General features: G+C 45.7%; 1 protein-coding gene and 1 pseudogene across 1 annotated transcript in view; one reads left to right on the top strand and one right to left on the bottom strand.

Annotated features, from left to right (window-relative positions):
- The first annotated feature begins 234 nt into the window (after nucleotides 1–234).
- On the top strand, nucleotides 235–7,640 carry LOC115457759 (annotated as a pseudogene).
- An 11,443-nt stretch (nucleotides 7,641–19,083) lies between these two features.
- The window catches only part of CHD3 (chromodomain helicase DNA binding protein 3), an 81,339-nt gene continuing 78,034 nt past the window's right edge, over nucleotides 19,084–22,388 (bottom strand). The window contains exon 40 of the mRNA XM_030187095.1: nucleotides 19,084–19,470. Coding sequence (XP_030042955.1) covers nucleotides 19,364–19,470 — 107 coding nt within the window. The 3' untranslated portion in view covers nucleotides 19,084–19,363. The remainder of the gene's footprint in view (nucleotides 19,471–22,388) is intronic.

Raw genomic sequence — 22,388 nt, 5'->3', positions numbered from 1 at the left:
AGGGTGGCAAACACAGCCAGCAGGGTTTAGGCATTTGTGTGTACATGAGTCACACGGGCAAGAAAATCAATGGCCATGAACTCAAGACAGAGGACAGGAGAAGAAAGGCATCAGTCACAAACAGAGGAGAAAGAGAGCCCGGCCCGGGCTTCTACCAGTGCAGAAAGGAAACCGAAACCTGCATTGCAGGGCTTTTGGTGTGAATCAGGGTTTGGGCGGGGATCAGCAGAGGCCCTGAAAAGGGAAAGAGAGGCTGGAGACGAGGATGGGTTGGAGGGTGATTCAGAGAAAGTAGGAAAGGCATGGCCCAGAAAAAAAACTGAAAAGGGCGTCTGATACCCTCCCTCTGAAGCTTAGGGGGGTGAGGGGGGAGACAGAGGAAATTAAAGCAAGAGATCAGGCCTAGCACAGACACCCTGGATACATCATTTTCAGCCAAGTAACAGAGAAAATAATCAGCCATTCTGCTAACTCTCAGGCGAACATTTCCTAAAGAGGGAGAAACAGGAAGCTTCTCATTGCCTTGGTGGCTGACGTCGGTGCTGTTTGCTGTCACGAGTCGGCAGGAGTTCGAGGGCTGCACTGGGGTAAGTGTTTCAAATCAAGCCCAGAAGACTGATTTTAAAAAGAGGCCGGATAGGAAGGGGCTTCTTGCTAAACTTATTTAGAGGGGAGAGCAGGAAGGGTCCCAGCACTTTGTTTAAAAGCTGTGTGGAGGGAACAGAGACGTCTTTCTTTCTCCACTCCTGGGACTTTAGCAAAGGACTTTGCCATGAACGTGGAAAAAGTCCTCCCAGCTAGTTTGTGGGAGCCTTGCATGCCTGTTTCGTTAAGGAAGGCAAATTAATTCAGTCAAGGGAGCAGGGGAATGTGGCAAACTATTTTTATAATCGTTGCATTAAACAGGGTGTTGATTGCTCTCCAGTGACAGGGTTTGTTGGGGGAAAGGTCTAAACTTTAAGACGTGCAAATATATATTTTATTCTGATGTGGTGGGATATGTTTGAGAAAAGAAATTCAGCTTGAGGCCTAAAGGTGATGAGTTTGCAAAAAGCAATGGCACAATATTGGTAATATTTAAACTTTTACAGTGCAGTTGCTTTAATTTAATTAATTTGATTTTAAACACATTTATAGTAACATAGTAGATAACGGCAGATAAATATCTGTACAGGTCATGGGAAGGGGGGATTTGCACGCTTGTGCTTACAGAGATTTGTGTTAAAGGTTAATATTTGGTTTCAGATGAGGTTCCTTTGGTAAATGAAGATATCACATTTTGTGAGTTAGGTTGCTTTTCAGGGTGCTGTTGTTGTGGAAATGAAGGCTGTATGACATCCCAAAGCAACTCTGTCACTTGAAACTGTTTTCCAAGAGATGAATTGAACCCAGCCCTCCTGCCCCAGGGCTAGAGAATTAGCTTCTGATTTTCCCTGAATTGATACATTTGGCTACTGCAAAGGGAAAAGAGAATGCAAAGTTTGGGCTGCATTCTGTCTTTGTAACATCCAGTGTTCTTATTAAGTGCAATTCACGAAGTGCTTTCAGTCAGGGCCCCTAACGGGCAAGGAGGAATGAAACACATCCTGACCTAAACTTCCATTTTCACTTTGCAGTAAAAGAAAAATATGTGTGGGGTAGGGGGGGGGGGGGGAGAATGATTAAATCAGAATCATGAGCCTCACTGACATTGCTTTCCCGGAACGTCAGGACTGCACAGGTCCCTCTAGGGTTCAATTTCTTTCCAAGCTGATGTGATCGTATCTGACTGTTTACCTCAACTTCTCTTTTCAGGAGCCCTTGCCTCGTTTTGGAGTCAAGAACCTTGCCTTCTATGGCCCGCAGCAATGGCACCGCAGCACCGATCTCATGCGCAAACCACTGCCAGAGTCACTGTTTGCAAACATCTACGAAGTGTGGCTCCTCTCCGGCGCTGCCACCAGACACGGTGCTGCCGGCACCGACCACGGACTGGGCCCCCGATTCCCCTCGGTGCAAGAGGAACCCACGATGTCAAAGAGCTGCTGAAGCAGTCCATGGACCTGGCCACAGTGGTGCCCTGTAAGGTGGCCACGCAGAGGAGGGACACCGTAGAGACAGTGGACAGAGCCCTGCAGGAGGTGGAAATGGTGGCGCAGACAGATGGAGAAGCCACTCTACCAGAACAGACAGATGAGAGTCCACTATCAGCCACATACTGGAACTTGTGGCCCAGCTGGAGTATCACACTCACCCTGCGGAAGGTGTCGACATCTGCCCAGACTTCCTGCGTGGCCGCTGCTTCCCAGGGACATCAGGCCACGGGCATCACACTTCCTGCCCTATCACTGGCAGCTGTGGCACCAAGGCAGCCACTGCTGGAGAATGTGGAGGCTGATGTTCAGGAGATTCTGGAAAGAGTTTACAGTGATCCAGCCAGGACCCAAGTCCAGGCTGAGCACCGGTAAGTGCTGGCTTTTCCTCAAAGGTGGCGAAAAGTAACTCTGAAGCAAAAAAGTTTAATAGGGACTCGGCCCCTGGTATCCTGAATGCATCATTTGTATTTGGCCAATAAATATTCAGTACAGCTCTAGTGGGGACAAACATATGGCCTTTCCAGCAAATTCAGAGGCAAAAGCTTAGTCAAGTTGTCTTTGTCTCTGCTGCTCGTTTGGACCCTTTAAAAAAACTAGTCCAGAGTATCTTATTGGTCTGCTCTCATTTCCGGCTAACAATCGAATTTCCAAAGCCAAAGATCCCAATCTTGTTTTATCCATCCTTTCTGGAGCGAGGTTTAAGAACATTTGGAAGACTTTGTTTTGTTATCAGGCAGTTCATATTTGGTTATCCCTACCTTTACACGTACGAGGCCTCTCCTTTGGATTAATCTGATTCTTCCATTACGTTCATTCCCACTATTCCAGGACAAGTGGGTAGTTAGGTGTGCGTTCAGATATCACAAATGTCAATGAGTTCTAATTAACATCAATAATTGATTGTTGGCACCAGGGGCATAGCCAGACTTCGGCAGGAGGGGGGTCCAGGGCCCGAGGTGAGGGGGCACATTTTAGCCCCAGCGCCACCACTGCTGCCACCAACTTTGACCCCCCCCCTCCCACCGTCGCCTACCTTTGCTGGCGGGGGACCCCAACCCCCGCCAGCCAAGGTCCTCTTCTTCCCACGCAGGGCTTCATTCAGCAAGGCTTCGTTCTGCGAGTCTGATGTCCTGCACGTACAACATGCGGGACGTCAGAACAGAAGGAAGCCTTTTGCGGGAAGAAGAGGATCTCGGCTGGCGGGGTGTTGGGGTCCCCCGCCAGCAAAGGCAGGCGACGGGGGGAGGTTGAGAGGATCGTCGGCAGGGGGGTCCTGGCCAAATCTACGGGGGCCCAGGCCCCCGTGGCCCCACATAGCTACGCCACTGGTCTACAATGAAAGCACTGCTTGGATATCTGGAAAGTATTGTCTATGGAGTCCCTGAAACTCTAGTATAGTTATGCATTTCCTTAGGCCTATAAAACTAAGGCACTGTTTTAGTGTTTACTCTCGGTTTCTAGTGATATTCACTTTGCCTAGGAGCCAAAACCGGGTGAACTGTTCTCTGTGGCATAAAAGCCATCAGCAAACAAGGCAGGGTCAACTGATGTCAGACCTATGTTTGATTAAACTGGACACATGCTGAGCTTTGTTTGCCATGTCATCTCTGCAGGAGTAGTTAAACATTTTGAATCATCATTAAATAAAAGTGGATATGAGCTAGAAACATCACAGGGCATCATCGCTGAGGTCTTGATTGCCTGAGGTTGCAGTTTGTTATAATGAGTTTCCCTCTCCTGTCTGTCTCTTAGGGGCCTGCGTTTCGTCATTGACTTGCAGTCCATGTCAGTCTGGGGCAGCGAAGTCTTCAAACATGTGCGGCGGCTGAGCACATCAGTCTCCTCCAATGTCTGTTTCTATACTACATACAAGTACTACTACCTCCTGGAGAGCGGCTGGCAGGAATATTCCTCGGTATGGAAGCCTTTTCTCCCGGTAGAAAGAATTCTTGATGGGATGACCATTGTAGGAGGGGGGAGCATTCAGCGAGGTGCCTGGGTGACTCCTTCACTGGAGGAGCCACTTCATCTTCCTGTGCCTCGGTTCCGATGCCTGGTACCTGCAGGAATCGGAGTACAAACATCCCTGCTGCAGGTAAAGGCCAGGGCGAACTTGTTCACGGAGCCGCTGCAGCAGGAGATAAAGCACAGAAGTTAATGAAAAAAAAAGTCCAGAGAATTCACGACAATGAAGTAGACTCCTGCAGACAAAGAGGAGATAAGATGCAATGTATACAAAGTGGCAGTGCATTAATGAACTCCGAAAGGAAGCTCGCTTTGGTACACTGCAGGTATATAAGGGTGAGCTGCAGCAGTAAATTTGAGGGACTGAGATCGTGCTTCACATGCCCATGCTTTGGAGTGAGGTTCAGTACCGTCATGGTTTGAGCAAAATAAACAGAAATCTGCTTTTCAGGAGGGTGTCGCTGTAAAATAATATTTTAATAGAAAATGTAGGGGGGGGGGGAAAGCTTAGTTCAGCTACTACTACTACGTAACATTTCTAGAGCGCTACTAGGGTTACGCAGCGCTGTACAATTTAACAAAGAAGGACGGTCCCTGCTCAGATGAGCTTACAATCTAAAGGACAAAATGTCAAGTTGGTGTAGTCTAGATTTCTGAGTATAGGTGTGGTGGTTAGGTGCCAAAGGCGACATTGAAGAGGTGGGCTTTGAGCAGTGATTTGAAGATGGGCAGGGAGGGGGGCTTGGGGTATGTGCTCAGGGAGTTTGTTCCACGCTAGCTGCCATAATTCTTATCATCGGCCTAAAAAAAAAAAAAACCTTAAGCACAGAAATTGATCAAAAGGAGAATAAACAGTGAAAATCCACCCCATGCAGTCACTTAAATCGTGCACCAGGAAAAAACAAAACAAAACACTTACCTGTTCTGATTCTTCCACCCCAACTTGAAATCCACTAATAGCGAAACTCCAGGAACAGTCCCAGGTCAGCTCCACCAACTGAACAATACAATTTATCCCATTTGGAAATGTTGCCTCCCCCCCCCCCCCCCCCCCCAGAAACACATACATTGAGCACCTACAGTGAAGTTGTGGAGTAGACACATGAGACCAGCAGTGGCAGAGCAGAGACCAGGTGGCTATCGCTCACAGGAAGTGACCACACACACTCATGTGACCATATGATTCCGTCTCTGATCTATGCACCTTTCTTCCTCCCGTAGGTCCTTCTCCGAGCGTATCACAGAGGCCCTGCAGGCGGAGCCACCAGGTGCGATGTAGCACGCTGCAGTACCAGTACCTGCTGGACCTGAGAGCGGTGGTAACCAGCAGAATCTGAGCACCAGTACCAAGAGAGCTATTCGCTGCCGGCCCACGTTCCAGTCCCCTGTTCTGATGCTGCCCCAACTCATGGTAACAAGACAGGCATCTTTCTGGTCCATTCAGAAGTGTCCCCCCCCCCCCCTCTTGCCCCTAGCAGCAGATCAGCTTACCAGCCAGCTGAGACATGTTCACACAGTGCAAACAAGACAGTTGTGCTGTGGTGATAAGGACCTTCCAACTCAAGGGTGCGTGTTCGCCAGAGGTGGAAAAACAAAACAATGGGGCACACATAATGGAACAAACCTACCACAACATGATCCGTTATAGTGGACTGTAAGCAGGGAGTATTTGTAATATCACACAAAAGCTTGCAAAAATATTAAAACATGAAGGGGGGCAGAAATCTCAGCATCCAAAAGCTCTCATAGAGTTCATGTGTTTTCCATGGATTAGTGCAAGCCTAAGTCTCCTGTTCTCATTTCTATATCAAAATACTTGCCGGGGGAAGGGGGGGAAGCCGGACCTGTTGAGGCTAGTCCTTGCCCCAAAATCTCCACCTCATACCTCTTGCAGTAGTCCAACTTAATTATAATAGCTTATTTGGCAATAGCTAAAACAATTTTCCTCGTAAAGTTCAATCCTTATTGGAATCAAAATTAATTGAAAATGAGCTTTCCCAGCATTCAACTCCTTCCACTCTTGATGTCTCCTAGCAAGGACCCTTGTTTTGCTTGTAGTCTCCCCATTTTGGGCATTTTTCAGGCTATACAGACATCGGGTTAATGCCAAGTAGGCCTTGCACCTTACAAGTGGCTGCTACATGCTTGTTGTGATTACTAGCTGCAAGGCGTCTTGTAGCTGGTAGATGAGGTGGAGTAGATAGATCAGGGCTCTAATGCCTTTTTCCTTCTTTCCTGCCTTGGCTTAGGACCCTGTCTGGATCGCAGTTCTGCACTTTCTCCCCAAGTCCAGCTACTGGCCGCTCTGGCCTTGGCCCACAGTATCCGGAGACCTGGAAGCCAATAGACCCTGCCCTAGACTTCTCCCAGGAATCCATGGGCCCACAGGAGCGAGCGTACCGTCTGATCTACAGTCTCTTCCACAAAACCATGCCTGAGAGCAAGTACATTATTGACGGCATCAGCCGGGTGCAGAACCTCTTTATGTGGGACAAGTACAAACGGTAAGGAATTGTATACCCCCCCGCTCCCCCAATCTGTACGTGCTAACCTGTAAAACTGGCAGGGCCTGGAAACGGTGGAGGAGAAAGCATAGGGGATGAACGCAAGAGACCGGACGGATTCTGTGCCTTTCGTTTGAAACACCCTTTTAACCTTTTCTACCGTCTCTTTGCCTGCAGAAAGAGAGAGCACATGTCCCGGAGAATGACGGATCAAGAAAAGAACCAGAACGAGCGGCACCTTTTCCATGAACCTCACCCCAGGCCATTGATGCTATCTGCAAGCACAACTTTGATCCCCGTTTGTCAGGCAAGCATTGCCGCCCTGTACGGCCAGGGTAGCTACTTGCCAGAAAGGCTAGCTTACTCCCATCGCTATGCTCCCTGCTCCACTGGGCTTCACCACTACGTCTTCCTCTCGAAGGTGCTGGGTGGGGAAGTCAACCCTGGGCAACCGTGCCTTCCGACGCCCGCCAGCCTTGGTTTCACAAGATGCTGCCAGTGACCTCTATGACTCGTGTGTGGACAGCCCAGAGGACCCACAGATCTATGTAATTTTTGATAGTGACCAGTGCTTACCCCTTACTTCATTATCAAGTACAAGGAGATTACTGGTACTGTGAAATTGGACTAACTGATAAGTCAAGGCCCTTGGTCTTTCATTGGAGTGTGATACCGAATCTGGAATACAAAGTTCAGCCTGCGTTCTTGAGCGTGAGAGAATTTTTTTTTTATTATTATTTATAATCTGATCAAAGGAGCCTCATCCCATAAGGAAGCCTATGTATATGAAAGGTCGTATTTGGCATGGGAGTTTGATCTCTTGGTCATTGTGGAGGAAGTTTTTAAAAGGTCGATCTGGTATGAAGATGAATTCCATTCATATTACTAATGCAGGTTGTTGTATCTTGCATGTAAGGTCCAATCATTTGAATCTTGGTGTCTTGGACAGGGAACTCTTCCCCCATGTTAGCCAAGTCCTGTAAGATCTTCAGCAGGGATTGAGTTCCCTGGGCTGCCCATGAAATTATCTGCAGTCAGAAGTAGAGAAAGACACGGGGACAGGGGAACCCGCAGTAACCGCGGGATGGGGACCGGGGCAGAGCTTGCAGGGAAGGGGACAGATCCCACGGAGATGGGGCGGGGATGGGTCCTGGGCCCATGGGGATGGGGGCAGACTTTGTCCCTTGTCATTTTCTGCTTTGTCTGCACCACACAAACATACAGTCCAGTTCATTAACAGGCTTCAATGATATTTTGATTTTTTGGAAAAAACAAGCAAACATGCTAGCGACAACTAGCAAAATTTGCACGGGATGCTGTATATCCTGCTCCCAGCACATCTTCTAAGGAGGCACCTTCTATTGCAGGAAGGACTGTGGAAGACAGGAGAGCTAGGCTGAATCCTGAGATTGTGGATGACTTCTTATTCATCCACACACTTAATAAAAAGATTAAATATAAAATCATAATTGTTCGAGGCTCAGGGGAGATATGATCGAGGCCTACAAAATCCTGAGTGGAGTAGAATGGGCAAAAGTGAATCAATTTTTCCATACTTTCAAAAAGTACAAAGACAAGGGAGCACTCATTGAAATTACATGGAAATACTTTTAAAACAAATAGGAAGAAATATTTTTTCACTCAAGGAATAGTTAAGCTTTGGAACTCGCTGCCAGAGGATGTGGTAACAGCGGTTAGCGTGTCTGGGTGTAAAAAAAAAGGTTTGGATAAGTTCCTGGAGGAAAAGTCCATAGTCTGTTGTTGAGGACATGGAAGACACCATTGCCCTGGCATTGGTAGCATGGAATGTTGCTACTCTTTGGGGTTCCGGAATCTTGATATTCTTTGGGGTTCTGGAATCTTGTTAATATTTGGGATTCCGGAATCTTGGTACTCTTTGGGGTTCTGGAATGTTGCTACTATTTAGGATTCTGTCAGGTACTTGTGACCTGGATTGGCCACTGTTAGAAGCAGGATACTGGACAAACCCAGTATGACACGTTTTTATGTTCAGTGTTGTAGCGCAAATCCTAATTAGTGCCTATGTCAATAATTAACAGCTCATTAACTAATTCGTTTGCGCCAGTTTAGGCCTTCCATTCAGGCTTAAACTAACCGTAGAAGTTGTTTAGTGGCTAATACTGCTGGTAAACAGAGGGGGTTTTTACATAGGCACGCTGGTGTTTTAGCGCGCGTTAAAAATAGGCACACGCTAAAGACGCCAATGTATTCCTAAGGGCATCTTTAGCATTTAGCACATGCCTGTTTTTAACGTGCGCTAAAAACGCCAGCGTGTCTACTTAAAAGACCCCCAGAATTCTTAAGCCAGCCTTCCCGTTTATGGCTAGTAGCAGGCCACTCAGACAGATTGCCAGCTGGATACTGTTAGTATAACTCTGCTGTGTTATTTTAAAAATTATACAAACTTGATTTGAATATCATCAGCCTGTGTATTTCTTTTTCTGTACATTATATAATTGCAGGGTCAATATTCAGGCATGTTTTAAGCGGGCAAGAGCTGCTTAGACTACACACGGCCTCCCAGCCACCAGTATTTAACAGCAGTGAACGGGGTAGTACTGCTGAATGGTGGCTCCGAGTGCCGTGGCACTGCCTCAAATTTAACCACGTCTCTCCCTTCCCCGTTTCAAGAACTTCACTGGCATCCAGTGGAAAAAAAATCTCCTTTTCAAGTTACGTACATTTAAAGCTCACAGGACTGGTTTGCCCCGAGTACTTATCAAATTTCACTATTCCACATTCCCCTGCCCACCTGCTTCGCTCTATAAATGAACATTGTTTAGTTCTTGCAAGCCCAGTTAGAATTTACTCGCTAACACGCTTTCTATTTCCAGGCATCTTTTCACTGGAATTCTCTTCCACTTTCCATCTGCTCTGAATCATCTTTAAAAAAAAAAAAAAAATTTAAGAAAGCTTTAAAAACTTGGCTATTTGAGCAGATATTAAATTCAGATAAGAGGTGGGGGGTATATTGTATTGGCTGCCCACTAGTTCCCTTTCCCCTTGCAGTGAGCCGGAGTGAAGAGGAAACTCCCTTTTTTTATATACTAACCTTGAAAGGCACTGAAATAAGTCCCTAAATAACATTTATTTATTTAGATTTTGCTCACACCTTTTTCAGTAGTAGCTCAAAGGGAGTTACATTCAGGTACACTGGATATTTCTCTGTCCCAGGAGAGCTCACAATCTAAGTTTGTACCTGAGGCAATGGAGGGTTAAGTGACCTGCCCAAAACCACAAGCAGCAGCAGTGGGATTTGAACTAGCCACTTCTGGATTGCAAGACCGGTGCTCAAACCACTAGGCCACTCCTCCACTCCATTGGATTGTTTTGGGGTGGCAGTGCGTAGGGCTGGCCACAGTGTACTATTTTTTTTCTCCTGTGGTAGATGTGTGTGGCTGTGTCCGTGGAACACTGCAAGAGAGGTGGCTGCCCCAGCTCTGGTGGCAAAGATAAGAAGAGCCCAGAGCTGGATAGTCTTCTGTTGCTAATTTTTGTTTTTTGTAAAGAGCAGAAAGGTAGTGTGGGAACTTTACAGTGCTAAGGCATGTTTGGGCTAGATGCTGTTGGACTGTATAAATGCTTAAGAAGAAGCCATGTGGGAGACCTTTTAAGACTTGAGTACTGCCGGGTGAATCTGCTCCAGAAAGCAATGCCTTTTTGTTGGAACATTAATGCACTGCCAGGGGCAGTGAGAAGCTACAGGACTGTGTTGGTGGAAGGTAGAGCTGGGAAAGGGGCCTACGGAGGCGAATTGTTGGAAGCCTCAGGATAGGACACTGCAGAGCTAACTTAACTGTTTCATGAGAACACTCTGTTTTATTATGGGACACTGCAATAAAATTTATGTTGAGCACTGAGAAAAGTGACTTCTTCATACTTGTGTCAGGGGGAGATTAGGTGGAGGAGCCAAGGGGCGCACCACAATATTTACCTTCAAGTGCGGTGGTTTCCTTTATTTTGGCTGTCCCAGCCCACGGGCCCTGTCTTAAAAGCGTTACATAAATGCCGTGTGCCTTTTAGCATTCAGCTGAAACCCTTCCCTATTTGGGCTATGGCCCAGGTCAGTCTGACATGCATGTATAGAAATTACTCCTTCCCTCTGCACTGGCTGCCAGGGTCAGGACATACCTTGGCACTTCTCTTCTGCATTCCTCACAAACAGCCATGCCAACAATTAGAGGAGCAGAGAGACTGGGAGGAGGAACAGCAATGTACCAGCCTTCATTGTTGGAGTTTATAAATAAACTGGTTCAATCAGGGAAAACCGTAATAAAAAAATATTGAACTTTATATATATATATACATATTCTTTTATTGCCAAATGTTGAGATAGTACCATTTTCTCTCTCTCCTCTTGTACTTTCATTAACACTGGGGGGTTCATTTCTGTATACAAAGGAGAGAAGCCTAACGTTAGGCAAATAAGTTCACGATTTGGTAACATAACAGTGAGGCATTTAAAATAAGAAGGTGTCTGTTAAGCAATAGAGAATGAGGAGGCAGTTCTTTCAGAAACTACTTCCGGACAAACAGTTTCTAGAGAGGAGACTTGTCACAGAAGGAAGTAGACTAAGGTATTTTACAGCATGAAACAAAAGGTTTACGACTATACCCCGGGTACAAAAGAAAGTACCTGCATGTAATGTGCTGCAGTGGGAATCAAACCCAACACCCAAGTTCTCAGTCCACTTGTACTGACCATTAGGCTATGCCTCCACTCAAGCTGTTCTGCAGATGATCTTTTCAGTCCCTGCATTTTGCTGAAGCGTATGGTTGCAAATAAAGACTGCAAAAAGAGCATGAAATATACAGTTTGCTAACAAGATGGCAAACACAGACTGTGGGGACCTATGAAAAATCTTACAATTTAAACAAATGAGGCCTCAGAACTCAAAGAGCAATGGTCTGATGAAACATGTCAGTCTATCCCGAAGGGAGTCCCAGATATTGGCCCCACTAAATTATCTCCAGAAAAAAAGAGCAACAACAACAAAAAACTCTCCAAACATAGAAAAAAAGATGCTAAATAAAAAGCCAGAGAAAAATAGTCAACCCCCCCCCAGAGTTTGTGTTAGTCATCAAAAACAAAAAATATCCACATCAAATCCTCAAAAGTTCCAACAAACACTACTGGTAGTTGAACCTTTTCCGGAGATGCGAAGGCGGTAGAACGAGAGGACATGAAATGAGATTGAAGGGGGGCAGACTTAAGAAACATGTCAGGAAGTATTTTTTCACAGAGAGAGTAGTGGATGCTTGGAATGCCCTCCCGCGGGAGGTGGTGGACATGAAAACGGTAACGGAATTCAAACATGCGTGGGATAAACATAAAGGAATCCTGTTCAGAAGGAATGGATCCTCAGGAGCTTAGCCGAGATTGGGTGGCAGAGCCGGAGGCGGGGATGATGCTGGGCAGACTTATACGGTCTGTGCCAGAGCCGGTGGTGGGAGGCAGGACTGGTGGTTGGGAGGTGGGGATAGTGTTGGGCAGACATACGGTCTGTGCCCTGAAAATGGCAGATACAAATCAAGGTCAGGTCAGGTATACACAAAAAGTAGCACATATGAGTTTATCTTGTTGGGCAGACTGGATGGACCATGCAGGTCTTTTTCTGCCGTCATCTACTATGTTACTATATCAAAATAAAGTCCCACAAGTACTTAGCTTGACTGAAGAGGTATCCTTTCCCAATACCAGATCCTCAAATTGCTACTATTCCAGTGCATAAAGGAACTTTCTTCAAGTGCTGCAAAACACAAATTCCAGCTATCCAAAACCCCGAAAGCCACTTGTTTCGTGAACCTGATACTTGAGGAGGTGCAACCAGAGCTTAAAAGATTGTCCAAAATGGCCGCCGGCTTTTATACCAAACACTCACAGGAAGAGCCAATCACAGACATGCCAATTCTTAAGGTAGTATATATACTGTTCAATAGAAAGCTTTCCACTCCACAGCCGTATTCAAAACCCATAGGTTCAACAGTATTAAGAGAAAAGATCCAGCACTGTTCTTGCTGTCCGATACGCGTCTAAAAACATATTTTTTTATTTTTGGGCGCACATAACAGACGCGCGACAAGTAGCATTTGGTCATTACCGCCCAGATTCTTTACTGCTAGGTCAATGGCTGGCGGTAAGGTCTCCGACCCAAAATGGACGTGCAGCAATTTAGATTTTGCCACACATCCATTTTCAGCAAAAAAAAAAAAAAAAAAGGGGGCTTTTTTTACAGGCGCGCTAAAAAAATGGATCAGCGCGCCTAAAATCCGCAAGCCATTTGTCAGCACGCCTTTATAAAACGACCCCTCAAAGAGCTGTATTCAAGACCTCAACGGTTAATGTAATCATTGGAATACACACAATGCTACGATCCCCAAAAAATTAAGTTATATAGAGACTTGTGCCTGGAGGAAAACCATAAAATTGGTTTGTGATGAAGGAAAAACGGCCTCAAAGAGCTCCAGGATACAAGATCTCTGTAGAGCTAACCGGATCTGTATTTTTTAAGCCAGTTCGTCGAGTCTGTGTACAGCTGATTCACTGCTCACTATATCAGTAGTGTTTTGTCTTCCTGCCCCAAGCCAGAGTGGTTTGTGTACAGAGGTATTGCAGAGATTAATAGCAAAGTGTAGTTTACAGGCAACACTCAAAGACTAATAGTAAAGTGTATTTTGTGGGCAATACTCAATTCAGGAAGGTTTTTTTTTTTACGGCCAATGATGAGAGGATCATACAGATCTGGTTAGCTCTATAGAGATCTTGTATCCTGGAGCTCTTTGAGGCCGTTTTTCCTTCATCAGAAACCAATTTTATGGTTTTCCGCCAGGCACAAGTCTCTATATAACTTAATTTTGGGGGGATCCTAGCATTGTGTGTATTCTAGCGATTTGTGGATCCCAATCCCCTTCTTAGATCAGTATAATGAAATCACTGACCAGAAAAAAAAAACCCCTTCCGTCCAAAGTGCGCAAAACATATTACTAAATTGTTTATGTGAACTGTGCTGAGTGACTGGCAATATACTAATAAATGAATAAAGCTGTCTGGTACTTACCCTTGGCTCCAAAATTCCCGACGGACATCTGTTTCGCCGTTGTTTTCTCAAGGGATTAAAGCTTGGAAGAGTAACTGCTCATGCCTGTCCGTCGGGATTTTTGAAGCCAAGGGTTTATTCATTTATTAGTATATTGCCAGTCACTCAGCATAGTTCACATAAACAATTTAGTAATATTTTTTGTGCACTTTGGACGGAAGGGGTTTTTTCTGGTCAATGATTACATTGACCACTGAGGTCTTGAATACAGCTCTTTAAACCTGAATGACTGGAGCGTTGAGACCTTTTCCCCCCATTCTTGTCCTGCACATTAATTCATGCATTTATATGGTGACCAACTGGTCCTTCTACTGTTGATTCTGTTGCTTCTATATTGGATTGATATTTAAGCCTTGAAGTTTGATACAATATAACAAAACGTATAGCATCTAATAACCCTGCATACAGCTTCATTAAACTCCTTAATAAAACACCTCCTTTAATGAAATGCCTCCTCAAACAAAAAAGTGAAGACACTTACCTGTAGCAGGTATTCTCCAAGGATAGCAGGCCATTCATTCTCACATGTGGTGACGTCATCCACATCACCCGGTGCAGAGCATTAAAAGATAAATATAGCTTTAAGAGCATGTGCAGCATCCCCACTGCGCATACGTAAGTACCTTCCTGGGGAAACTCTCTCAGAAGCAAAAAAAAAAAAACAAAAACAAACAATCTGCGAGACCCAGGTTGCTGCAAGGTACCAACCCAGCACAGAAGTTTGTTTGTTTTTTAAATCTTGGGCAGTCCCCACAGGCTATCAAGCCTGACTGCCACGGTACAGCAGAAGCACCACTAAGTAGGGAGGTGAGAGAAAGGGTTGGAGGGACCCGACCACCCAGGTTTGGCACCCCTGAGGCACAGGAGACTCCTGTGAGCCTCCGCCTCCATCCAGCAAAAGGGTCAGCACTGAGATAAAGGGCACAAAGATCCCTTTTTTTTGTTTTGTTTTTAACTTCAGTCTAAAACCTAAAAACCAGACTGGGACTGCACAGATGTACCACCTCTATTTGCTGGAAACTGAGAACAGACTGACTCTAGAGGGGACTGCACAGGTTACTTAAAAGTCAGTGGTTCTCTGTCTCCACCTGCTGGTAGAGGTGCATAACCTATTTGTCTGTGCAGGCCTGAAAGGATGCTTTAGAACTGTAATTTATGTTTTAGTGTAGTGAGCAGAAGGGGCCTAGAAGAGTGTCTCCGAGCTCAGAAATTAAGTAGCCCGGATCTGTGAGGCCATATCCACACATTCCCTCAGTTGTTGCTGCCAAAATAATCATGGTTGGATCTGAAGGCTGGAAGTGGATGTGGAATCTTATAGTTCTGGTAAAGCAACACCTCTAGGTAGGTCTTACACTGGCGTTCCAAAAGGTATCACAGCCTGTGTAACGTGTATACATCAAACACACACACAAAAACTCACACAAAACACGGAGGGGCTTCTTGGGTAGCTGTATATATTTTCTTGTTTTCTTTTTTTAATTACAATCACAGCACAGTCCCCTTCATTTTGTATTTTCATGTTTGGTGGCCAAGACAAAAAAAAAAAGTTAAAAAAACAAACAAACAAATTTTCAATCAATGGCGAAATAGGAAATTTGCAACCCCCCCCCCCCCCCCAGAAGCCCCAAACCCATTCACAAAACAGAAGTGATAAGGACAACTAGTTCCAAAACAAAGCATAATTTATATGTACAACATAAAAAATGAAAACAAGAGGGAAAACAAAATATGCTTTGGATTAAAGTTAACTTTTTTTCCTGACAATTTGTAAAGATGGGAAAGGAGTGCAGCAGTGTGTCCTTAAGGTGGTGTCATGGGGCGCCTGGCCCCCTCTCCCCATGTTCTTACCACAACTGCTAGTGCTACATAAATCCAGTAGGACTTACTCACTGCAACAGGCCCTGCCACATCTAGAAACAAACACAACTGAAGAGCACCACGGAAATGAAAAATCATGGACCGTGATTACAGTGGCCAGAAAGTCAGGTATGTCAGCTCCTTCCTCTTTGTCCCTTTACTGACAGCAGGTCAGTTACCTTACACATGGAGGAGGACAGATTCCACTCCTCATCTCAGTTACCTAAGTCGTTGTGAAGTGTTGTTCTGTGACTCATAGGCCAATCTTTTGATAGAAATGTTTGCAAATTTCCCTGTACTGGCAGGCTTTAAAAGTCAGGTGTGCACAGATTGAGAAATTTGGCTCACCTTCGTCAGTTTTTGTTCTGTTTGTTCTCACCACCAGTCCAGAATCCGTGAGGTATTTTCCATCTCACCATAGGTGACAGACCAATAAAATCTCATGAGACTTCCCACAGCAGTACCTTAGGGCTTGATGTTCTCTCTCCCATGTTCCCCCAGACCAGTGACGTAGCTACAAGGGGCCTGGCCCCCCCAATTGGCTCTGGGGCCCCCGGTTTGGCTGGTAGGGGTTCCCCAACCCCCCGCCAGCTACAGTGTTTCTCGCGCTGGTCTCACACTGCCTGGCACCCCGTTCTGTTTTCAGTCGCTGAGCACGCTCGTTTTAATGAAGCTGAGCATCCACAGCGACTGAAAACAGAACGGGGCGCCAGGCAATGTGAGACCGGTGCAGGCCAAATGCTTTAGCTGGCGGGGTCCAGGTCCCCCGCCAGCCAAGGTACCTTCGTAGTGGCAGTGGGGTGGGAGTGGCACCGAGAGGGGGGGGGGGTAGAAGCAGCGGCAGGAGGGCGGCAGCAGGCAGCGGTTGGAAGTGGCGGCAGGAGGGTGGTGGCCCCAAATGTGCCCCCCCCTCCCGTCGAGGACTGGCTATGCCCCTGCCCCAGACAGAATACTTCCACAGCATCACAGTATGAAAAATGAGCAGAAAATCATTCAGGCCAATAGGCAGAACCAATTATGCATTCAGCAGCAGCCAATGAACATATAATTGGCCTATCTATATATATTTTTAAAGTTATATAGACTGTATTGGGCCATTTAATTCACTAAATATAGTAGTCTGATGCTATCCATATAACTGCGAGCTGAATTTGAGGCAAAGAGAGGGGGCAGGCCAAAACATTATCTAGGATAGAAGCAATGTTCAGTCACTAAACAGATGATTTATACATTTAGTTAGCCCTGTTCGATAGCAAGCCTAAATGGATGATACTGGCTTGATCACTGCGTTATCCGTATATTTAGTGCCACAACCTATACCCAAGATTGGATCTGCCATACCCTGGTTTGGGGATGCTACAGAAGCAACATTCATAACCCTCGGCCATGGCAAGACCCCTGGTCATCATCCACAATACAGGGCTCCGAATGGAGCTCTGACACATGGCTCCCATCCTCTTGACTGTCACTGCAAAGACCACACACTATATATAAATAAGAAAATCTTATTACAAAATAAAGGAATGTTTCCTGGTAATTGTGAATAAACGATCATGGATGATGTTGGAAGAAACAGGAGAAAGAAGCAACTACAGAGCCCCCCCCCCCCCCCCCCCCCAAAAAAAAAAAAAAAAAAAAATCTGCAAACACAATTTTAACCCAGCTGGAAGAGAAACACTTTGCGGCTGAAAAACTTTACATCTGCAGCAAAAAAAAAAAAAAAAAAAAAATCAATAAAAAGAGCATGGTTGGATTTTCAAAAAACTATGATTCTGTGCCCATGTAAGATTTAAGTATCCTCTTAACACGTTCAGAGTGCTAATATTTTAATATTTTTCCTTAACGTTCTTAGAATCAGAGCATACAGCTGGCAGTACAATCTCTTGGTTAAGACGAAAACTCAAAATTAACTTTGGGAATAAAAATTAAGAACAGTCCTTATTTCCACTTTTGATGGGGGGGGGGGGGGGGGGGGGGGGGAGAATCCTGAAGGACCAGCAGAGAATAAAACAGAAGTTTAATCTCACACTTCTTCCTGAACACGAGGGCAATTTTCAAAACTGCTCTTCTAGATGCAAAGTCTACTGGTACTTTGTACCCATGGACCCCATTACCCATGTGTGGGGGGTGGGGGGGGTGGACAGGAGCAATTCTTAAACTGCATTTTTACATGGATAAAGCTTTTGAATATTGTCCCCATAAACAGTAAGGCCTATTATTGTAACAATTATTTATTTCAATTATTAAGGAAAGGGGAGGTGTGGTCAATAGAAAGAAATTGCGTGTCAAAGCTTCCATAAGCCATTTCTCCCAAGAATGGGACGGTTTCTGTGGTGTTCTTAGGACTGGCACAGATACATAGCTTTCAACCCCCCAGAGATGCTGTATTGGGCCATAATGGCTGAATAAGCTCAATCACAAGATGCAGCTACAGGAAGTCTCAAGTGATCTCAAGCTTCATTGACCTGCCACCTGCAGAGGGTTCCAGACTGACAGCAAAACTAGTAGCCATTTCCCAAATCTGGCTGGATCCTCCATGCTAAAATCCCGGACCCACACATCCCCTTTTAGAAACATAAACCCCTTAAAAACTTGGTTTGCAACCACAAAATTTTTTTTTTAAACACATACGGTATTTAACATTAAAATCTTTTCTCTGCAACCTTGAAGAAAAAATAAAAAAAAAAAGTGTTTAAAACACTGAAAAGACCTCTCGTGAGGTGCATATTCTTTTCTTATGGCTGGGTAACAGTGTACCCTCTCCCATCTCAGGTATCTGTGTACATGCCTGAGAACTTTTTGGGCAGGGAACACTGCTTCTGTTCTGTATGGCGGAACAGCAGGCCCTTAAGTCACCTGCCATGGCCTCTAGGAGGAGGAAATGTGGGCAGAGAGCACTTAAGACAAACATGTTTAGGCTCAATTCCACTGTGTTCCTGGCAGAGATCCCAGAGGGACTACCTTGCCCAGTCTGCAGAGATGCAAAATGTTGCATACTGATAGCTCTCAAAAGCCCTGATGTTCAATGGAATCTCACCAGGGGAATCTACATGGATAACCACTCATCTTATTTTCAGTTTAACAAAGTATGAACATTACCCAAGAACCAATAAAGCCTGTCACATGTACTCGCCCCAAAGCCGTCAGGGTTACAGGGCAGCTTCTGCTTTCCAGGTGTAAAAATTATTTTTCCAGAGCAAGGATTTTCAAAAGCATACCAGATCAGTGAGATGCCCCACCCTCTACGTCCTGTTCTGCGTAATGGGCTGAGAGCTATGAGCTGTGCTCCTCCTGTCTGCCATGTCACACTGGACAACACTCTGAAGGAATGAATGTAGCCCAAACTTCTGCAGCGCCCCCCCCCCCCCCCCCCGAGCTTCACAGTGATGTTGGGGACGTGTGAATAAAAGTAATAGTCACCCTGCATACTTGGAGCAGGTGAAAGCTGGGAGTGACAGAGCAGCAGCATATACAGACAGCACCCCAAGGGGTCTTTATAACACAGGAATATCAGCACAGGGTGGAAATGCTTCACTGTTCTCCACAGGCCTCCAGGTATTAAAAAAAAAGAACTGTAAAGCATCTTCATGTCTTGAAGTGGGGATGCAGCGGCCACCAGCGGACTCCTTAACCAAGGACACAGACGCTTCTTCCGAGGACTCAAAAAAAACAAAAAAGGGTGACCATGTCTTCAAAAACACTGTAAAGCAGCTGAACAGCAAGTGTGTGGGGGTGGGGGATATACCTCCTTTAACCCCCAGAAACCCCTGTGAAGGCCCTTTAGAAATTCAGGGCTGTGATAAGAGGTGGGAATGGAAGGGGAGTGAGAGCAGCAAGAGGCCTGTTAATCGTCTATACAGATGACTTCCCCACTTTTCCCTTCTTTCTTCTCTAGGCTGTCGGCAGTAGCTTCCTTCTCTTTCTTCACCATTACAGGGGGCCCGTTGGCAGCTGGAGAGAAAGAGAAAAGTGAGTGAAGTGAGGAAGGAGAGGAGGCCAGGGCAAATGAATGCTTGCTTTATTTCAAAAGATCTCACTGCAGCTGGAAGATGGGAGACTTCAGAGGCATATTTTCAAAGCATTTAGACTTAACAAAGTTACACAGAAGGGCACAATCGAAAGGGACGCCCAAGTTTTGTTGAGGACGCCCTCACAAAACGTCCCGATGGAGGGGTGGGGAAACCAGTATTATCGAAACAAGATGGACGTCCATTTTTCGTTTCGATAATACGGTCGGGGACGCCCAAATCTTGAAATTTAGGTCATCCTTAGAGATGGTCGTCCCTAGACTTGGTCATGTCTGATTTTCTGTGATAATGGAAACTAAGGACGCCCATCTTAGAAACAACCAAATGCAAGCCCTTTGGTCGTGGGAGGAGCCAGCATTTGTAGTGCACTGGTCCCCCTGACATGCCAGGACACCAAGCGGGCATCCTTGGGGGCACTGTAGTGGACTTCATAAATTGCTCCCAGGAACATAGCTCCCTTACCTTGTGTGCTGAGTCCCCCAAAACCCACTAACCCCAACTGTACACCACTACCATAGCCCTTACGGGTGAAGGGGGGCACCTAGATGTGGGTACAGTGGGTTTGTGGTGGGTTTTGGAGGGCTCGCTGTTTCCTCCACAAACGTAACAGGTAGGGGGAGGATGGACCTCACTAGTTAGTCCCATCTTTAGATCATTTATAAATATGTTAAAAAGCAGTGTTCCCAACACAGACCCCTGTGGAACCCCACTCTCTACCCTTCTCCATTGGGAATACTGACCATTTAACCCTACTCTCTGTTTTCTATCCTTTAACCAGATTTTAATGCACAATAGAACACTACCTCCTATCCCATGACTTTCCAGTTTCCTCTGGAGTCTTTCATGAGGTACTTTGTCAAATGCCTTTTGAAAATCTAGATACACAATATTGACTGGCTCACCTTTATCCACGTTTGCTCACCCCTTCAAAGAAATGTAGTAGATTGGTGAGTCAAGATTTTCCTTCACTAAATCCATGTTGACTCCGTCTCATTAATCCATGCTTTTGAATATGCTCTGTAATTTTGTTATTTATAATAGTCTCTATCATTTTGCTCGGCACCAACGTGAGGCTCACCAGTCTGTAATTTCCCAGATCACCTCTGAAACCCTTTTTAAAAATCGGCATTACATTGGCCACCCTCCAATCTTCCAGTACCATGCTTGATTTTAAAGATAAATTACGTATTACTAACAATAGTTCTGCAAGTTCATTTTTCAATTCTATCAATACTCTGGGATGTATACCATCCGGTCCTGGCAATTTGCTACTCTTCAATTTATCAAATTGCCCCATTACATCTTCCAGGTTTACAGAGATTTGATTCAGTTTCTCTGACTCGTCAGCACTGAATACCATTTCTGGCATCGGTATCTCTCCCACATATTCCTTGGTGAAGACCGAAGCAAAGAATTCATTTAATCTCTCCGCTATGGCTTTGTATTCCTTGAGTTCCCCTTTTACCCCTCGGTCATCTAGCCAGAGAAAACAAAGATCCTGATGCAGCTGGATGGTCTGTTGGGCCCTGAGGCTGTTAAATGGCAGTTGTACTCCATGCTTGATTAGCCAGAGACTGCTCCTCACTGTCAGTCGGCTCTGACAAAATGTGGCCCATTCACGCGTTCTCCTGCATCAAACTGCACACTGGCCATGCTGGAAAGCCCGAAAACTCCAGCACATTCAGATGCTACACCGAATCCGAAGATTTGCTATCACCAACCGTTTCCTCTGTGTCCAGTGGGATTCCCAGTTGCTGGCGGGTGCCACAGCGAGAACACTGCTTAACTGCCACTGCGGGAGTCGCCATTCACCCTATCACCAGCACAGCACAACATGTCCCAAGTGGTGAGTCAGGATACCTCCCCTGAACCAAGTAGAACTTGCAGCCCTCCAAGCGGTTCCCAGTCAAATTTTAGGGGCAGGGATCTGAAGACCCCCAGATATGACTCTGCAGACTCAAGCCACTCTCACAAAGCTCAACTGGGGACTAGCTGACCAACTGGACCAGGATCAAAGCACTCAGAACCAGAGGCTGAAAAAAGTGTGTCCATCCACCTACTGGAGATAGAGATAGCACCCAGCCCCTCAGAACTTTCTATCTCCGCCTGCTGGTTGATGGACAAAACTATCCCACAGGTTCTGGAATAGTGGGAAGCAACGTAATGTCAGGAAGAATTAGATCTTACCTGCTAATTTCCTTTCCTGGAGTCCATCTAGACCAGTCCAGACACATGGTAGTTGTCATTCTCCAGCAGATGGTAAGTAAGGTAAGCCTGTGCAGTCTGAAACTGGTTTGTTGGCTACAGGAGCTTAGGTGGAGCTTCCCTCCTGTTAATTTAAGGGGGGGGGGGGGGGGGGGGGGGGGGAAACAAAGGCAAAGGAGACAGTGGCAAAAGGACTAGAATTGACTGGGGCTGCTGCCACCTCCCAGAACCAACTTTGGGCCGAGAATAGAGAGAAAGGCAGGGGGAGGGACCTGGCAACACCAAGTTTAACGCCCCAGAGCTGTTAGATTAGCCCCAGTCAATTCTAATCCTCTTGCCACTCTTCCTTTGTCTATGATTTTTCTTTTTTGTACTTTTTCTTAAGTTAACAGAAGGAAGCTGCACAGGCCTATCTCACTTACCATCTGCTGGAGACTGAGAACTACCCTGCATCTGGACTGGTCTGGAGAAACAAAGAAAAACATAATTCAGACATTAGGTACAGTGGGGGAAATAAGTATTTGATCCCTTGCTGATTTTGTAAGTTTGCCCACTGACAAAGACATGAGCAGCCCATAATTGAAGGGTAGGTTATTGGTAACAGTGAGAGATAGCACATCACAAATTAAATCCGGA

The sequence above is a fragment of the Microcaecilia unicolor genome, chromosome 14 (genome assembly GCF_901765095.1).
Source record: "Microcaecilia unicolor chromosome 14, aMicUni1.1, whole genome shotgun sequence".
In the NCBI taxonomy this organism is placed as follows: domain Eukaryota; kingdom Metazoa; phylum Chordata; class Amphibia; order Gymnophiona; family Siphonopidae; genus Microcaecilia; species Microcaecilia unicolor.
The sequence above is the reverse complement of the archived record's forward strand: the minus strand, read 5'-3'. Positions and strand labels throughout refer to the sequence as shown.